Source organism: Falco naumanni, chromosome 2, assembly GCF_017639655.2.
Source record: "Falco naumanni isolate bFalNau1 chromosome 2, bFalNau1.pat, whole genome shotgun sequence".
In the NCBI taxonomy this organism is placed as follows: Eukaryota; Metazoa; Chordata; class Aves; order Falconiformes; family Falconidae; genus Falco; species Falco naumanni.
Genome location: NC_054055.1, coordinates 67,866,737 through 67,882,736, shown reverse-complemented (window position 1 = coordinate 67,882,736; position 16,000 = coordinate 67,866,737). Strand labels below are relative to the sequence as shown.

The 16,000-nt window shown below is 42.4% G+C and overlaps 1 protein-coding gene across 1 annotated transcript in view; it reads left to right on the top strand.

Annotated features, from left to right (window-relative positions):
- The window catches only part of LOC121083853 (pinopsin-like), a 92,998-nt gene that overhangs the window by 54,114 nt on the left and 22,884 nt on the right, over positions 1-16,000 (top strand). The window contains exon 4 of the mRNA XM_040584652.1: positions 11,372-11,605. Coding sequence (XP_040440586.1) covers positions 11,372-11,605 — 234 coding nt within the window. The remainder of the gene's footprint in view (positions 1-11,371; positions 11,606-16,000) is intronic.

Genomic DNA, 16,000 nt, shown 5'->3' with positions numbered 1-16,000 from the left:
TAAATGGTACCATTTTATTGCTTAGCATCAAGTAATAACTTTGAAACCTGGAAAGAAATTTTACACCTGCCAGTTTCTCTCTTTTGAGGAGTTCAACCATATTCACAATTTTTTGCAAATACAAATTCTGCATGGTCCTGTCTGTGGAAGAAAGTACAGGGAAATCAAGAAGGAATTAACATCCGATGTTTTCTCCTGCACCAGAAATTCTTCAGTGCAAAACACACTGAAGTCAGCTTTAAAAAACAGAAATATGTTTTCATTTTTCCTTTCCCTTAACTTCAGCTGGGCTGTGGGTTAGTCATAGCCATTTCAAAAGTTATTAAAACAAAGCGAAAAAAAAAACCAACCCAACAAAGAAACCCACCCAAACCCAGAAGTGGGTTATTGGAAAAGTAAATCTTTTAAAGATATGATTTGTTGGCAAGCTTTTCAAAAAGAGGGGTCTTAAATTAAATTACTGGCTTGATTTTCTGAAAGTGATCTCAGCACCTTCCACCTTTATAATAGCAAGTTGTGTTGCTAAGCAGCAACATATATAGTAGTATTCTTACATGTTATCTTTACGAAACTAGCAGCATTTTTATTCTTGTATTGGAGAATATCCTTCAGACCTTCAGCTTTTCTCTCCTCAAAGTGGAATTCCTCAGTTTCACCCCCACAGGCAAACCTAGTATTCTGTGCCATGGGTACAGGGTCATTCTGACTTGGTTCAGCAGCTGCTGAATCTCCTTCAGGAGTCTGTGTTGTATTTGCTGACAAAACATCCCTTTTATCACCTAATTATGGTTTAATTCAACCACGTAAAAAAACCTACTTCTTTTTTTAAATACCTACCCCACACTGTTACAATAAAAGCAGCCTACACTTATTGATGTCTTACCATGAAAATCCTCTAACCATGGGATAGATAAATTTGGACACCAACAAGCTTAGTTCCCCAGAGCCTGTCCAGTGCCAGTCTTTTGCCAAGTCTCCAATTTTCCTTCTGTCCCCCTGAAAAACACCATGATTTTCTGTTTTTTAATACTTGTTTTGGCGATGTTATCACTTTCTGGACCTATACTAGTGTAAAATCTCAGGTTTGCTGGGTACTATGCAATGGCAAGAGGAGTAGCTGCCTCTCTGTCCCCTTCCTGCTCTTTTCTGGGTGAGGTTCAGCTTGCATAACCTGAGCCACCAGGAGATCAGGCCAAATTAGTCTTCTAGGCTTCTTCTGCAGTCAAAAGGAGGAGAGCAGATTTGCTCAAGCCTTGTAGTTCTTGCTGCCAAGTGACTGACAGTTGCAGTCTGGATGCTCAGCACCAGGTCAGAAAGGATTCTGGCTTTTGGCCATCAGAATATGTACTAAAACTCCCTTTCCTGAAAAAGGTGCAGATAGACCTACATCCAGATAGCTGCAACACTACCTGGGACTGACTTTCGGCTACTTTGAATGAAAGGACCAGAAAAAAACAACTGGATTTGCTATCAGAGAGGGCCCTTCTACATTCAGTTCTTCCAGGGCTCTAAACTTTTAATGTTAATCCCTACATAGGGTCCATTGCACCTTTCACAACCCCCAGAACCAGAGACAGCTTTGGTTTGTCAGGCCAAAATCGGCATCTTCCTTGATCAAGGAGGACTCATCCCCTTTGTAGCGCATGCTGGAAGCAGAGTAGTGAATCTTGCCTTTAAAACTTCAAAGTTTCTTTATCATCCATAGGATATAATCTGGTTTTAGGTGAATTCAGGCCAACATGATCTTCCTGAGCCCATCGATAGGTTGGTGTGAGTCAGGGCTAGTTATAACATGCTTGCTAGAACTGGACTCAGACAAGCAATCAAATACAAGCAAATAATACAGTTTGTGATTGCTATCAGTTTGGGAAAATTAGACCTGATGGCTTCAAGGGAATGACTTACTACCTATTACAGTCTCTCAAATGATCTAGGGAATTCATAAAATAGAGTAAGTCATGTTACACACATGAAACTCCAACAACCTTAATATTTTATAGCAGACAATTTCTTTTGATCATCTGTTTGATATAAAATTAATTAGAGTTTAAGTAACTTTGGACATAACATTTGATGCTTCTTGCATCCTCAGTTTTTTTCAACTAACTATATCTTCCAGATAGCAAACACGCTTCACTGCCCTTTCAGTTTCCATTTTCCACATATCTTATTTTCTACACATTTGATTTGTTTCAGCCAGTAAGTGCCATAGAAGTGTCACTGCCAATATCAGAGAGAGCAGCTCTATGCAGTCCCACAATTACTGAAGGACATACATACAAATAACATTTTTGAGAAATGCATATCATCATGTACAATATATCTGCTTAAATGAGCTTCCAGGGCTGGTGGCTTTTCAGTGGTATGGTGATTCTATTTCACCTCAGAAGCAATTTTTTTCTTTATTGGGCATAGTTCCAGATTGCTATACTTGTCGCTGTTGTATCTTTGGACCATTCAATGAGTCAGTCCCTTCGCATGAGTCAGTTTCTTGGTGTAGGCTCCCTAGAGCATGCCGGAGGCAGTGTTTCTCCTGGCTCTGTGCTTGCCATACCAGAAACAGCAGCCTCAGCTGCTGGGGGCAGCTGCTTGGGTCTGTCTGTCCTGGCTGCTGCAGGGGGAAGCGCACTTTGCCTGTATCCCACGTTGGTGAGATATAAGGCAGCTGCAGACCTCCCATGTCTGTGTTAGTCCACTGCTGAGCCCAGGGCACAGGCTGACTCGGGCAGGCCAGGCTTGTTACTCATGGCCAAGTGCAGTGCATGCTCAGCTCTTGCATGGGAATTGGCTTGTGTCCTGGCAGCTGAGTGCATGGGTACTCCGTCTGGAGCTAGAGAGAAAAAAGAGATAAGCCCCCGCTTGTGGAAGGTATGAGTATCTAATGTACTTCTCTTTCTAAAACCAAATTGTTAATGCTGATTGAATGACAGCTGTGCATAATGCACCTTTAATTTTCTCATGCACACTGATGCTAGAAAATCCACAGATGGGAAAGAAGGTCAGGATAAAACATGAGTTGTGTATGATGGAAGTGACACCATGAGCTGCTTCTTTAGTGCATGGGAGTGTGTTCACTGTGTAAGTCAAATTGCTGCTAAAAGCCCTTTAGCTAATGCAGTGAAAGAGTTCCTGCAACTAAGAGGATTATAGTGTTCCTTAGGTCCACAACAGAACTCCGCTGATATTAACAGCAATAGCAGTTATGCTTCAAGGGCAGTGTACAAAGCCATAAGTTTTGTATTTAAAACATAGCTTCACTTCACCTTGAGGCAGTAAGATGACTATTCCCATTTCAATAACAAAAATCCCAATAAAGCTAGAGTTCAGTTGATAAAATACACTTCCTATAGACTTCAATTCCTAAACTTAATAGTGACATCAAAATAATTAACTATAAAGCCACTTGTGTAATTTTATGGCATCCTCCCTCTGTATTTGCTGTTCTTAACTCATTATGTGTCTCCAACTGAGCAAAGTGCTCATGTGCATGTTTAAATCTCAGTACAGTCAGTGAACTATAAATGTAAATGTTTTGTAGAGTGAGGGGCCATTGGATTCTAAGATGACCCAAAGCAGATGGCTCTGCTTAGTCCCTGTTTCCACAGAGACTATACATCTCTTCAGTGTTCACTCTTGTTTTGGACTTAGACACCTAAATGCTGATAAAGAAGGCATTTATTTTTAAGCAAGTGAGCTCTCTTCTCCCATGATTGTATATCTTAAACAACAAACAAATTATTTCATCTATCTTAGTATTAATCCATAAAGTTATAGTTCTGGGGTAGCGCACATTGAAAAGAAGATTACTTGGAGCTTCCATTTCCAATAGCTTTTCAGAGCTTTTCATGCTTTGGAGTGAGTGGTTTTGGCTTTTTTCCCTTGTTTTTGCTTGGGAACAGAATCCATAGAGATGGGAGAGGAGAAAGCTCATCATAACTGACATCTGAGTCACTGCTTAGTTTGAGACACTCATGGGTTTGGTAGAGGGTTATTCATGCCAATAAATGGAGGAACACATTTTCTTATGTTAGAAATGTAACAGAGGAGACTGTCTTACTTGACTGGTTCATGAAGGAAGAAGAATGAAGTTTTCCCAGCTTCTTCCTCTACTGCAGTTTTTGCATTAAAAAGACTATCTCCTTTCTGTTCATTTCAAGAAGCTGTAGCAGACTAAATGTTCAAAGATTGGCAGACTTCCCTCAGGTGATTATGAATATTTCGTTTGTCTCTGATTTTGGTAATACTGTTGAATATTTGATCGTGTCAAAACAAGCACTTACAACAGACACTTTGGCAACAAACACTGCTACTCATAAATAGCCTTCTCTTTACTGTGTAGTTCTGAAGTAGTGAAGAAAACATGGTTATTTGAGTGTAAAATGTACAAAGACAGATCCAGGAATAATGCATCAGTCATTATTAAAAAAACCTTTTGCACCCTGTTTCAATATTGCTCGTTTAGAGTGGGCTAGGTAAAGGATGGTTACAGCATCCACTATTTAGATACAGAATATAATAACTGGCATTGTTTTCCATCTTAATAAATAGTTGGAGAAAGAGAAACTGAAGTGAATGACAAAATGCATAAACAGCCCCCCTGTTGTTTAAGATGCTATGGTGCGCATCCTCTACTTGAAGTGGCTCTGGATGCTGGATTCTTACTGTATAGTCTCTCCATCTAGTGGTTACATGGATGGGATGCCATATATCCTTTATAACCTTTCGAGGTGTTCACAGCTGAAGATGACTGGGAGCTCTTAAAATATGAAGCAAATGCCTTATGAGAGAAAGCACATAGCTACATTAAGTAAGGAGGAGAGACTAGGGTAAATGCTAAAAAAAAAGGAAACAGGAATTCACTGAAAACAATCAGATTAGATCTTCATCACTGAAGCTTCCCCTTCTTAGTAGCTAGCTTTAGTCCAACTCCCTTACCTTACATATATGTATATATTTTAAAACCCAGCTTGCCCCTTGGTGTAGTTGTACAACGTAACAGTTCTAGATGTTAATGCCTTACAGAGGTAACCTGGATATGTGCCTCTGGCACTGTGGGCCTCACAGTTGCTGCAAGATTCAGCAACACAGCTGCTGTGTACAAGTATCCTTCAGGTCTTTCCTCACACCTGTGCCTTCTGAGCTGGTGAAGTGCCACCGGTACTCCCTTGGTCCCACAACTCATGGCTAGCTAAATCCAGAGGGAGCTGAGCAGCAGCTACAGTAGGTCAAACTTTTGGGTCTGGAGCACAGGAGGGGTCGTCTTGGGCAGGGCACTGCCCAGGGCCCTTCTCCCATACGGAGCCATGTGGTGACTAAGAAAAACATTAAAAGCAATAAATGCTTCACCAGATGCAGGGAGCTGCTGCTCTCTTCTGTATGGACTGGAAAGCTCCAGTGTTTAGCCTGAAAGGAGCCCGTGGGCTCATCTATTGTTGCCACCTGGCTGCTCCCTCCAGTAAGGGGCTGACTAGACTGGTTGACTTGGCCAGTCGTGAGGTCTGGACCAACCCCTGCATGCCTAAATTGGGTAACCTGTTACCCTAAAGTCATTTCATATGGCCCATAGCTATATTCTTTCCCATACCATTGTACAACAACGTTCATGTGTTTGGAAGGTGCTGGCTTAGCCTTCTGGAAGGAGAAGGACAGACCCATTCTCTTTTCCCTTTAAGGAAATGACAGACCCGTTCTCTTCAGGGGGAAGGTGAGTTTCCTCTAGGCCAGATGTCCTCAGACTATGGCCCGCGGGCCAGATATGGCCCCCCCCAGGGTCCTCAATCCGGCCCCCGGTATTTACAGAACCCCCCCCTGCCGGGGGCTGGGGGGGGGAACCAAGCAGCCGCAGATGACTGCCTGCCACTGCATCCGCGTGCCGGCCCCCTGGTTAAAAAGTTTGAGGACCCCTGCTCTAGGCTGTGGCTTTTCCCCAGGTCCTTGTGAAGACAGGCCCACGTGTTTGCCTGCTCCCAGTCTTAAGTCTGTTCTCTGAGGTTCCTGGCAGAGTACCTGGCTTGGCAGATACCTGGGGTCCTTTTCTTGAACCTCCAACCTAACAAGCTTCTCAGTTACAGCAAAAACTGTCTGCATCCCTTTACTAACCCCCTTCACTTTCTATTGTAAGGTCCCGTTTTTGTTGATTTATGACCCCTCCAGTCTTTGACCAGTGCTGTTGAAATTTTCCATGCTCTTCCCAGAGCTCCCCAGTTTCTTCTTTTCCAGTGCATGAAATAGCACTGCAGCCCATCACTTGGTAGGTGAAGTGTCTGCTACATTGGGGGATGCAGCTTTTGAGGTCAACCAAACAACATGTCACTCAGGTTCTTTTTGAGGAAACTTCTGCCACTGCCATCCTCCTCACTGAATACCACTGTGCCTTCTCCCATGCTCCATGGTCTGTCACATACAATGTCCCTGCTCAGCACACTGCCATAGTCATCTAGCTAGTGGTGTCTTGCATGTCAGATTGAGTGGAAAAAAAGAGTATTGGATATGCACATGGGATGCATGTTGGCTGCAGTCCAGATGAGGGCTAATTGGGCCAGTTTTACACTGAGTCCTGAGATTAGACAAGCTTGCCTGTTGTTGCCTCCAGCTGAGTTCTGAAAAAACAAACCACTTCTGCTGCTTTCCAGGATGAAAGTAGGGGAGATGCATAATTTTCTCATTAATGAATGAAACCTCAACAACACACCCCTTCCTTATTTTCTTTAAGTATAGTGCTTTCCCCACATTTAGACTACCAAATTTGGCAGAATGTGATCTTAGTTCCAGAGAAAACAGCTGAGTTTACAGCAAAGACATGTATTTTGCAGCCATCCTAAATAAATACCTTTTGATCCCAATGGGCCAGTACTTCTCATGCCATTTTAAAGATGTGGTTTAGATCTCCTATGTGTTTTAAATGCATATTGTATATATCCTATATGTTTACATTTAGACTGGATTTACAAACTTGGCTATTCTAGAAAATTATTTGAATCTATTTTTTCTCATCACCATCTGACGCTTCTCTATCAGCTGGCTGTCCAGACACTAGGCATTTCTGAGAGGCGCTTCCATTTGACTGCTGAAAATACAGTGTAGCAGTTGCATTGAAATGTCCAGTAGTTTTAAAATAAGAAATATCATAATTTTAATGTTTTTCATAATGCTTTTTCACCTGCAAAACGGTAATCTTTCTGTAGGTTACATCAACTATGTTTTGCTGGAGGCCTTCCAGCACCTATAAACAGAGAATTATTAAAGATAACACCTTAAAGGTAGGCAGCAAAGCTGTGAAGGCAATGAAACCAAGAGTGTGTAGATAAGTGTAGTACGTAGTTTCAAAAACAAAACTCTGGGGGCACTTCCTACAGAGTAGCCTAACACTTCTTGAAATCGTCTGGCATTTCTTGCATTGTTAACATATCCCAGAATGTACCAGTGTGATACCACAGCCACGCTGAGATTCTGCTGCTTGCCTTCACCACTATCAAAACATCCATGTTTGTGCTGCCGTGTCTTGGAGAGACAGAAGGAGCACAGCAAACAAGATCACGCAGTTCAGCCACTCCCCAAGACGCGGCACAAGGCTAGTCACACAACAGCCCAGCAGCATGCTCAGAGGTATCAGGCAATACAACTGTTCTCCCACCCCTTCAATTGTGCAAGCACAGCTCCAGCACCTCATGTGTCCTACAATTTACCGAGATTAGAACACCAAGAAAAAGTGAGAATACTGACACAGAGGGAGCAGATTAGTTACTTAAGCATAAAATATAGTTAACAGCTATAGCAAATTTGAACATCAAATAAAGTCAGAGAGAACCATCAAGTACAGTAGGGGTTCATTGCAAGAGATGCCTAGAAGTCATTTGTCCTTTGGACTCTTACTATCCTTGTCCTTTCTGGAAAGCTGGGACTTCTAGGTCACCTGGGATTTAGGAAGGACATACTTAGGATCCTTCCTCAATTCTGCTCCTTTGTTTGTATTTCTTACTGCAATTCTGTGCTTTTAATCTCCTTTCTGCAACAGTGGGAACAGAAATTACTTCTGGGGAAAAAAATCCTCAAACCCAACAACTTTCAAAAAACCCTAAAGTTCTAATTTGCTTGTTCCCAGGATCTGGACTGTAAATAAATCATATTATAGAGTTATAATATGAGGCATATAAAAATCAAAACAACTGGCTGTGTTGGTGTAAATATGGAAGTGAAAGACTCTGTGAGCACAACAGCTAACTAAGTTTGCTTTCCAATAGGTTTGTCTCATGACAAATGAGTTTTTAAACTCAATTATAGAAGACTGCAGCGGAAGGTCATCCTTAATAGATACTGGGGACACATTAAGGATGTCCTGTTTCAGGAACAGCTGTGATCAGAGCTTTCTCCTTTTTAATTATCAGAAGATGATGAGAGGAAAAAAATACACACAAAACAGAACTTAAATTAGAGTGGATACTCTGGTGTCTAGTTTGAGTTCATTTCACATTGCATTAATAATGATACTTCTCCTCTAGTGACATGTGAAATACTTGGTGTCAGAGACCTCTCTCCACCTAATAAGTTTCAAAACCTCAGTCAAATTTACAAGGCAGATATTGGGACCAACGGACAGACAGGTTTATTAACGTATTGACACAGGCACAGTGGCAATGTCTTCCCTTCCTAAGGAAGCAAGCTGAAGATGTGAAAACAGAAGAATACATACCAAAATCACAGTCACTTTACTTTCACACATCTTTCCTTCTCTTATTTATTATCTATATTTTATTGGTGCAGAGGGTAAACTCTCACAAACTCTTCAAGCAGAGTTTATCTAAACAGAAGTAAAATGTGCTGACTGATGCCTCTGCCTTTATTGAAGATCTTTAGCTGTGGGTGCCATGGCTAGATGGGGCTTTGCATTCCTTAGTTAATATGAAACATGTTACATAGCTGAAGCTAACATGGTATCCTGTATCCTTCAGTCAGAGAAAATTCCCATTAGTCATGAAAAATTTAGTTCAAATAAGCAATACAGGATTGGACCATTATCTATTATTAATCCTTTTTTTTCAAGCTAAAGTAATTATGAGATAAACAAGTTCTGTTCTTGCCAAAAAAAAAAAAAAAAAAAAAAAAAAAAAAAGTCCCTAGTGTTTTCAAAAAGGATGGATTTTATTTTCCAATTGCCTTTTTGCAGAAAATCATGATGAGACTAGGCAGGAAGAATACTTGTTATTTTTTGGCAGATTAAGTTTATGTGTGTTTTATTTACTCTCAACAGGAACATTTCTACTGAACTTCAGGTAGATCCAACCACTCTAGAAGGCTAGAATCATAATTAACTAAAAAAAAACCCCAGTGTCACCATCTTATTTTCCCTTCCAGATGTAAGTAACTGTATTTACACCGGTACTAATATGTTTTTAACTCACAGTCCAATACATAAACACGTATGTTATGCAAAAGCACCCACACCAGAAAGAAGCAGGTAAAGCTCTATTTTCCACTGCAGTAACATGTGCAAGTTGTCCTGCAGGCAACAGGAGATGACATTTGACTGGGGTGATTAGTGGCTTCCACCTTTAACTGTGTTCTATTCATTTACAGTTACACATATCAGTGTTCTCCTGCATCAGCTTAAACCCATTAGTTTCATACTTTTTTTTCTTAGGTAAAGTTCGGATGGATTGCATTCCAGGGAGTTGCCTTTTTGCTCATTTATATTTGTAGCTTTACAGGGCTTAGTTTCCTCGGATGCAGTTTACTCTCAAGTATCGCATTCAGGAGGCAAAAAGACCTTCAAGTGGATGTAAATTACATTTGACTGAGTACAACACTCAATTGATATAGTTTAAATATTTGAATACTTCCTGAAATCCTGCTGGCACATCTGGGTTTGCTAAGCAGATGCTGGGGAGAAGCTGAGGAATTAACCATAACCTCGGGAAACCAGTGTGCTGGGGCTCCATCTAGTCAGTGGAGAGAGAGTGGCTCCAAAGTTAGCCTCCTTGCAGAGTCTGCTTATCATTGCTGGCCGCAAAGATACTTAGAGAGAAGAGACCAGCTTTGCTATTCTGGAGTTAATCTTTCTGAATGTTTCCTAAGAACTTTTTCATAATCCCTATAAAATCAGTCGAAGTGCCCAAATCTGATCTGTACCCCACCCAAGCTTGTGCTGACTTCCATGGGCTTTGGATCAAACTTAACGGCCATCTCACAGAACTACTGCGTGGGAAGCTTGCTTTTAAATGATTGTGCATAGCACTGAATGTGCATTCTGTGTAGGAAATGAAGCTTGTTCCCCGCGGTCATCACCAATACGCTCAGCAGTACAAACACACGGGGAAAGCGTTCTGTAGCTGCAGAAAAATGCTTTCACACCAAAGTTTAAAAATAAAAATTGGCTGCTATTTTAATATTTGACCTCCATCTTAGAGCTCTAGACTCCAAAAGGGCATGATGCTTCAGACCAGAACAGATCAAAGGTGAATACATTTTGAAGCACAGACTATAAATACTTCCATAGTGGAGTTGGGTTTGTCCACGGACTGTAAATATTGGTAAATTCATGATAGCAGGATGGGCTGTTGTACCATCACTTTGAAACTGATCATTTAAATCTGTGCTTCCTGTTTACCCAGTTCTACTCCATTTCCCCAAAACGCCCAAGGCAATAGCTGAACTATGTCAGTATTAGGCACACTTTTAAAGAGCACAAAACCTGGTTTTGGTGATTATCAGGAGTGAGGTCTTTTTATCAGAATTATAAAATACCTGGAAGAATTAGTGTAGAAAGGGTGAATCCTACAACTTAAAACTTCATAAAGTGTTGTTTGCAAGGCTTCTCTAGCGTCCTGCTCCAAATGCAACCATTGCCAACACTACACCAGGCCAGCTGAGGCTTTATCTAGCCAAGCCATGAAAACATCCAAGGACACAGGTACTAAGCACAGTCCTAGATTTGCTCTGCTCTTTCCACACCCCTAACAGAAAATGCTTCCGTTGGTTCACTTGTGCTTTGTAATGCTTCTCAATCTCAAGCAAGCCCACTGTACTAGAATAACCTGAGTGAAAATGTACAATTATACAAAATGCCATACCTGAAGTGCAAGCGGAGGTGACCTACCAGCCATTAAGGACTTTGTCACCTTTCTGCTTTTCCTCCAGCCTCCACTGGGGCTCTGGTTTATGCTGGCATACAGCCTGATGCCTGCAGGCCTTCCCCTAGTGCCTGGTGAGGACAATGAAGCCTTCCCACTGCACTCACTCACTTTTGGGTTTCTGATTATTATGCTTCTGGAACTACAATGTTGATTATCATTGCTGACCCAAGACCAATAGCTGGTAAAGCAATCAATCCAACAGCTCAGTTTCTTAAATTCTATCTTTTTTCACATTTCCTTAGGTTGGAAAAATCCACAAGAACGCTGCTCGCAAAAGAGAATTCCACGTACTGTTCATGGTGATCACTACAGTTATCTGTTATCTCGTGTGTTGGATTCCCTATGGAGTTATAGCTTTACTTGCAACATTTGGTAAGCCAGGTGTGGTGACGCCAGTTGCAAGCGTCATACCTTCCATCCTGGCAAAAAGCAGCACTGTTTGCAATCCCATTATCTACATACTTATGAATAAGCAGGTAAGACTTCTATTATTTTTGTGTTTTCATCAGGGTCTGTCCGGCATACTTGACCGCTGTGACTACCAGTCCTAAGGTGTGTCTTTATGGGAAGGACATTCAAGGCTTGTCCAAATGATATTACTGGAGGCTTGGGGTGGAAGTGTTTGCAATCAACAATCTATTGCTAGATAGGAATAAAAGATAAACATTTGCTTACTGAAATTGCTTGTGTTCTTGTGAGGGCACAGCGGGTGTTAATTTGTATGCTGCAGAGTTAGTTGCCAAAGGCAGGCATCTATTTACAGGAATACTGAAAACATTGTGTGTATGTGTCGGGGAGGGGAACAGAGATGAGAAGAGGAAGAGATTTCATTACCTTGAAAACAATATAAAGGAGGAGACCATTTGCATGACAGATCACCTTGAAAACAAATGGTCATTGCAATTACAGTTTTTGTGGACTTCTACATCCTTCCTGTTAAATTCCCAGTTCACCTATATGCCAAAATAGTTAATTAATTTTGTCTCATGCGGACCAAGGCCAATTCTAACACTTTGAAAATGCTTACATCCAGTTCAGGTCCCTCATTCCTGTAAATGGCATTTTCAGTACATGAAAGTGAACTTCTGTGTTGACAATTCTAAAGTTTGATAATGGCAGATCTGGAAGTTTTAAAAGTGTTTTGCAGTGAGGAATCTGGAAAATATGCATGTTCTGTAAGAACACCTTATCTTTCTGTTACATTGTGTTTTAGAGGTTGTTCTCAATTTCCTTTCTTCATTATCTCCATTACACTATTATAAACAAATAAACCTCCTTTATCCTTTCTTGTTCAGTGTATGCTGGAGCTTGCCCATAGTATTTATCAACAGCAGTATTATATTACTATGGAGCTGAGACAAGGGAAAAGCTGAATCTAACAGCCAAGTACATTCCAATTTTGCCACAGCCTGAGATCATTCTTGGTCTGGTTCATGTAACCTAAAGTTCTTAAACAAGGAATGAATCTACTCCTGGAGTTCAATGGAGAGATCTCAGGCAAGCTGTGAAACCTCTCTGAAATTAGAAGGAAAAAGTACTATTGCCTTCCCCAAGACCAATACTTCATTTCCAAAGTTTAGTTTGAGCTGATGTTGAAAAAGATAGAGAGCTCCATTTGAAAAGTGCTAATGCTGAAACAAAAAAGTAACTTTTTCTCCTTCCTCTTACCATTTATTGTATTTCATATGGAAACTTCTCAACAGCAGCATCTGTCTTGCTTCTTTATTCTCCTTGCATTTTGACTGAGGTCCTTGACTTCTGTGAGATCATCTGACTGTGCTGTGGTCAACTGGAGCAGGCTATAACAGGGATCACAAGTACATTTTGGTATTGTCTACACATGGAACACATCCCAAATAGCAAGAGCATGGATGCCAGGGTAAAGAGATGCATCCTAAAACACATGAACTCAGCACAGAGCCTTGGGTGTCTTCATATGTCTCAAGAACAGTCACATGCACGATTACCTGTGCTGACAACTGTGCAGCCACAGATAATACACAATTAAGGCTGGTTTTATATTCTCAAAATGCTCCTTGCGGTTATTGAGAACTGTGTTTTCTGCAGCATCAAAATCATACGAGACAGTCACGCTGCTGTAGGTGTGCTGAGACAATAAGCAAAGGCTCACTTGTTAAGAAAAAGTTCATTAGCAAGAATAAAACCAGGGTGCTTGCACATCACAGGAACGTAGCACGCTGTCTAAAATCACTCTTTCCTTGCAGTAGCTGCCTCTTTCAGCTACAAAGGAAATACTTCTGAGTGCTTGTTTCTCAATATGGGGTTTACTGTTGATCCAGTTTATCATCTCTTAGAAGGACGGATCATTGTGGGATGATCTGTCTGCAAGGGGGAGACCTGTTAGGACAGTCTTGAGGCAAAGCAGCCTGTTTTCTTAGTGGCAGGAACTGAAAAGGCTGTGCAACAATTCAGGAGCACCATGGCAGAGTTTCTTAAATGTCTGTCCTTAGTCTCCAGTCACATGCAAGAATGATGTATTACATTTCTCTCTTTGAACACTGAGAATGTTCCATTTGTTTCCCACTGCCTACTGTTCCACAGCTGCCACCATTTAAGAAAAAAATGCAAGGGGGCAAAGTCAAATCAGTCTTGGATGGTGGATCATTAGTTGTCAGCTGGAAATCACTGTATGGGTTGGGTTTTTCCATAGTTAGCTGGCTTACTGTTGCAGAAATCAAAACAAAAGTCCCTCCTGAAAAGGAGCTTGGTCAGATGTGGAGTAAATATGTTTCACTGTAATAAACCCAAAATACCAGCTAATGCCTAGCGTTAACCTACAGCTCTCATTGGCTGTGCCACTGTGTATTAGCAGTAAAAAGAATTGCTTTTACCTGACACTGAGGAATGAGCTTCACTCAAAAGGGTGAAACCATCTCTCCGTCTGTTCTCCTTCCTTTCAGAACAGGAAAAACAATGACATCCTCATCCGATGCATCACTGGTATTCTCAGCACCTCAGCTACTCTCTAGTTGTTCTCATTCTTTTTTTTAAATTTAACATCTTAGAAAAAGCTGTCTTCTTCCCGACACTCAGCTTTTCTGGTCGTCATGCTTAGCTGAGAATTTCATAGTAGGCTGGTGCCTCCCAACACAGAAATTACGTGGGCTGCATTTTTCACAGCGCTCTGTTCAGATGCGAGACACCCCAGTAGGCTATTTACTCTTGCATCTTATAAATACACTGGGAACATATGGCTTAATTTTTAGTTCTCCAAGCGTAAGATAACTTTTTTGCTTTGGGACATGCACTGACGATTGCAAAAAGGCATTGGTTGACTGCAGCTGTGGTGATAGCTTCCAGCTATCATAAATCAATGTGGAATATTGGGGAGCCACCAGCCTCTGAATCAGCCTTAAAACTCATCCTGCGGAGCACACCCTTACGTTAACTCTCAAGCAGGTCCTGAGTCACTTTCATAGTCCAGGAACCCCAGATAAAAAGTTTTGTCCCTCCCATTGCCTTTTACACTGACCTGAGGTGGTAAAATACTGAGGAAAATGGTGAATTTGACCTGCTGGAAGGCAGCTCTACAGACAAGGACCAGGGAGTTCTGGTGGACCCCAAATTGACCACGAGCCAGCAGTGTGTCCCCATGGCCAAGGCCAATGGCACCCTGGGGTGCATGAGGAGCAGCGTGGCCAGCAGGTCGAGGGAGGTGATCCTCCCCCTCTGCTCTGCCCTGGGGAGGCCGCACCTGGAGTGCTGGGCTCCCCAGTTCCAGAGGGACAGGGAACTACTGGGGAGGATCCAGCAGAGGGCTACAGGGGTGATGAGGGGACCAGAGCATCTCCCTCGTGAGAAAAGGCTGAGAGACCTGGGGCTGCTTAGCGTGGAGAAGACCAAGTGGAGATCTGAGCAGTGCGGACAAATATCATAAGTGCGAGTGTCAAGAGGACGGGGCCTGGCTCTTCTCAGTGGTGCCCGGTGACAGGACAAGGGGCAACGGACACAAACTGCAACAGAGGGAGTTCCACCTGAACATGAGGAAGAACTCCTTTACCTTGAGGGTGATGGAGCCCTGGGACAGGCTGCCCAGAGGGGCTGTGCAGTCTCCTTCTCTGGGGACATTCAAACCCGCCTGGACACGACTCTGTGCAACCTGCTGTGGGTGACCCTGCTGTAGCAGGGGCTTGGACTGGGTGATCTGCAGAGGTGCCTTCCAACCCTGACCTTCCCGTGAATTTCTTTCCAGGTCTGGGGACTCCCTTAGGTGGGTTGGCATGGGACGCCCGGCTCTCCTTCTTCTGCTGTCCTCCAGGAGGGGAGAGATGCACTTTTTAAGTGGGACTGTTGCTGGGCTGCTAATATCATGCCAGGCAGACATTAAGCTTTGTTGACAAAGCTGTAAAGCACTAAACTGCCCAAGACTGAGTGATGTTTGGGGGGAGCTGGAGGAGACAGTAGAGAAGAAGACTCCATTTTCCCTGTTCTCTTGCTATGGATAGCTTTTTTGCCCCTTGGCTACAGGGCCGTATGTGCCTGGGGCAGCCCTTGTCAAAGGATGGGTCCCCAAAAATGCAGCACACAGGCCCAAGTAGCATGCGGGCAGGGCTGGCACTGTGCCCCAGTTGCCAGAGCAAGCTGGGCAGGGTCAGCATGCTTAGGCTTTCAGTGCATCAGTCCTTTATATTTATACAGTTAATGTGGTTATGCAGATTTTCTGTTTCGTCTTCTCTTACTTCTCTTAGTGCCTTTTATTCCTATCACAGCTCCCTGTCAAATTTGCATTGTTGCTCTTCAAACTTCCATCTGTGTAGCCACCTCAAACAAATTTCTAATGACAGCTTCAACTACCTTCCTTTTACCATGTCGGTTCTGACAGAAACTTGCTTTTGTGCCACATGCAAGCA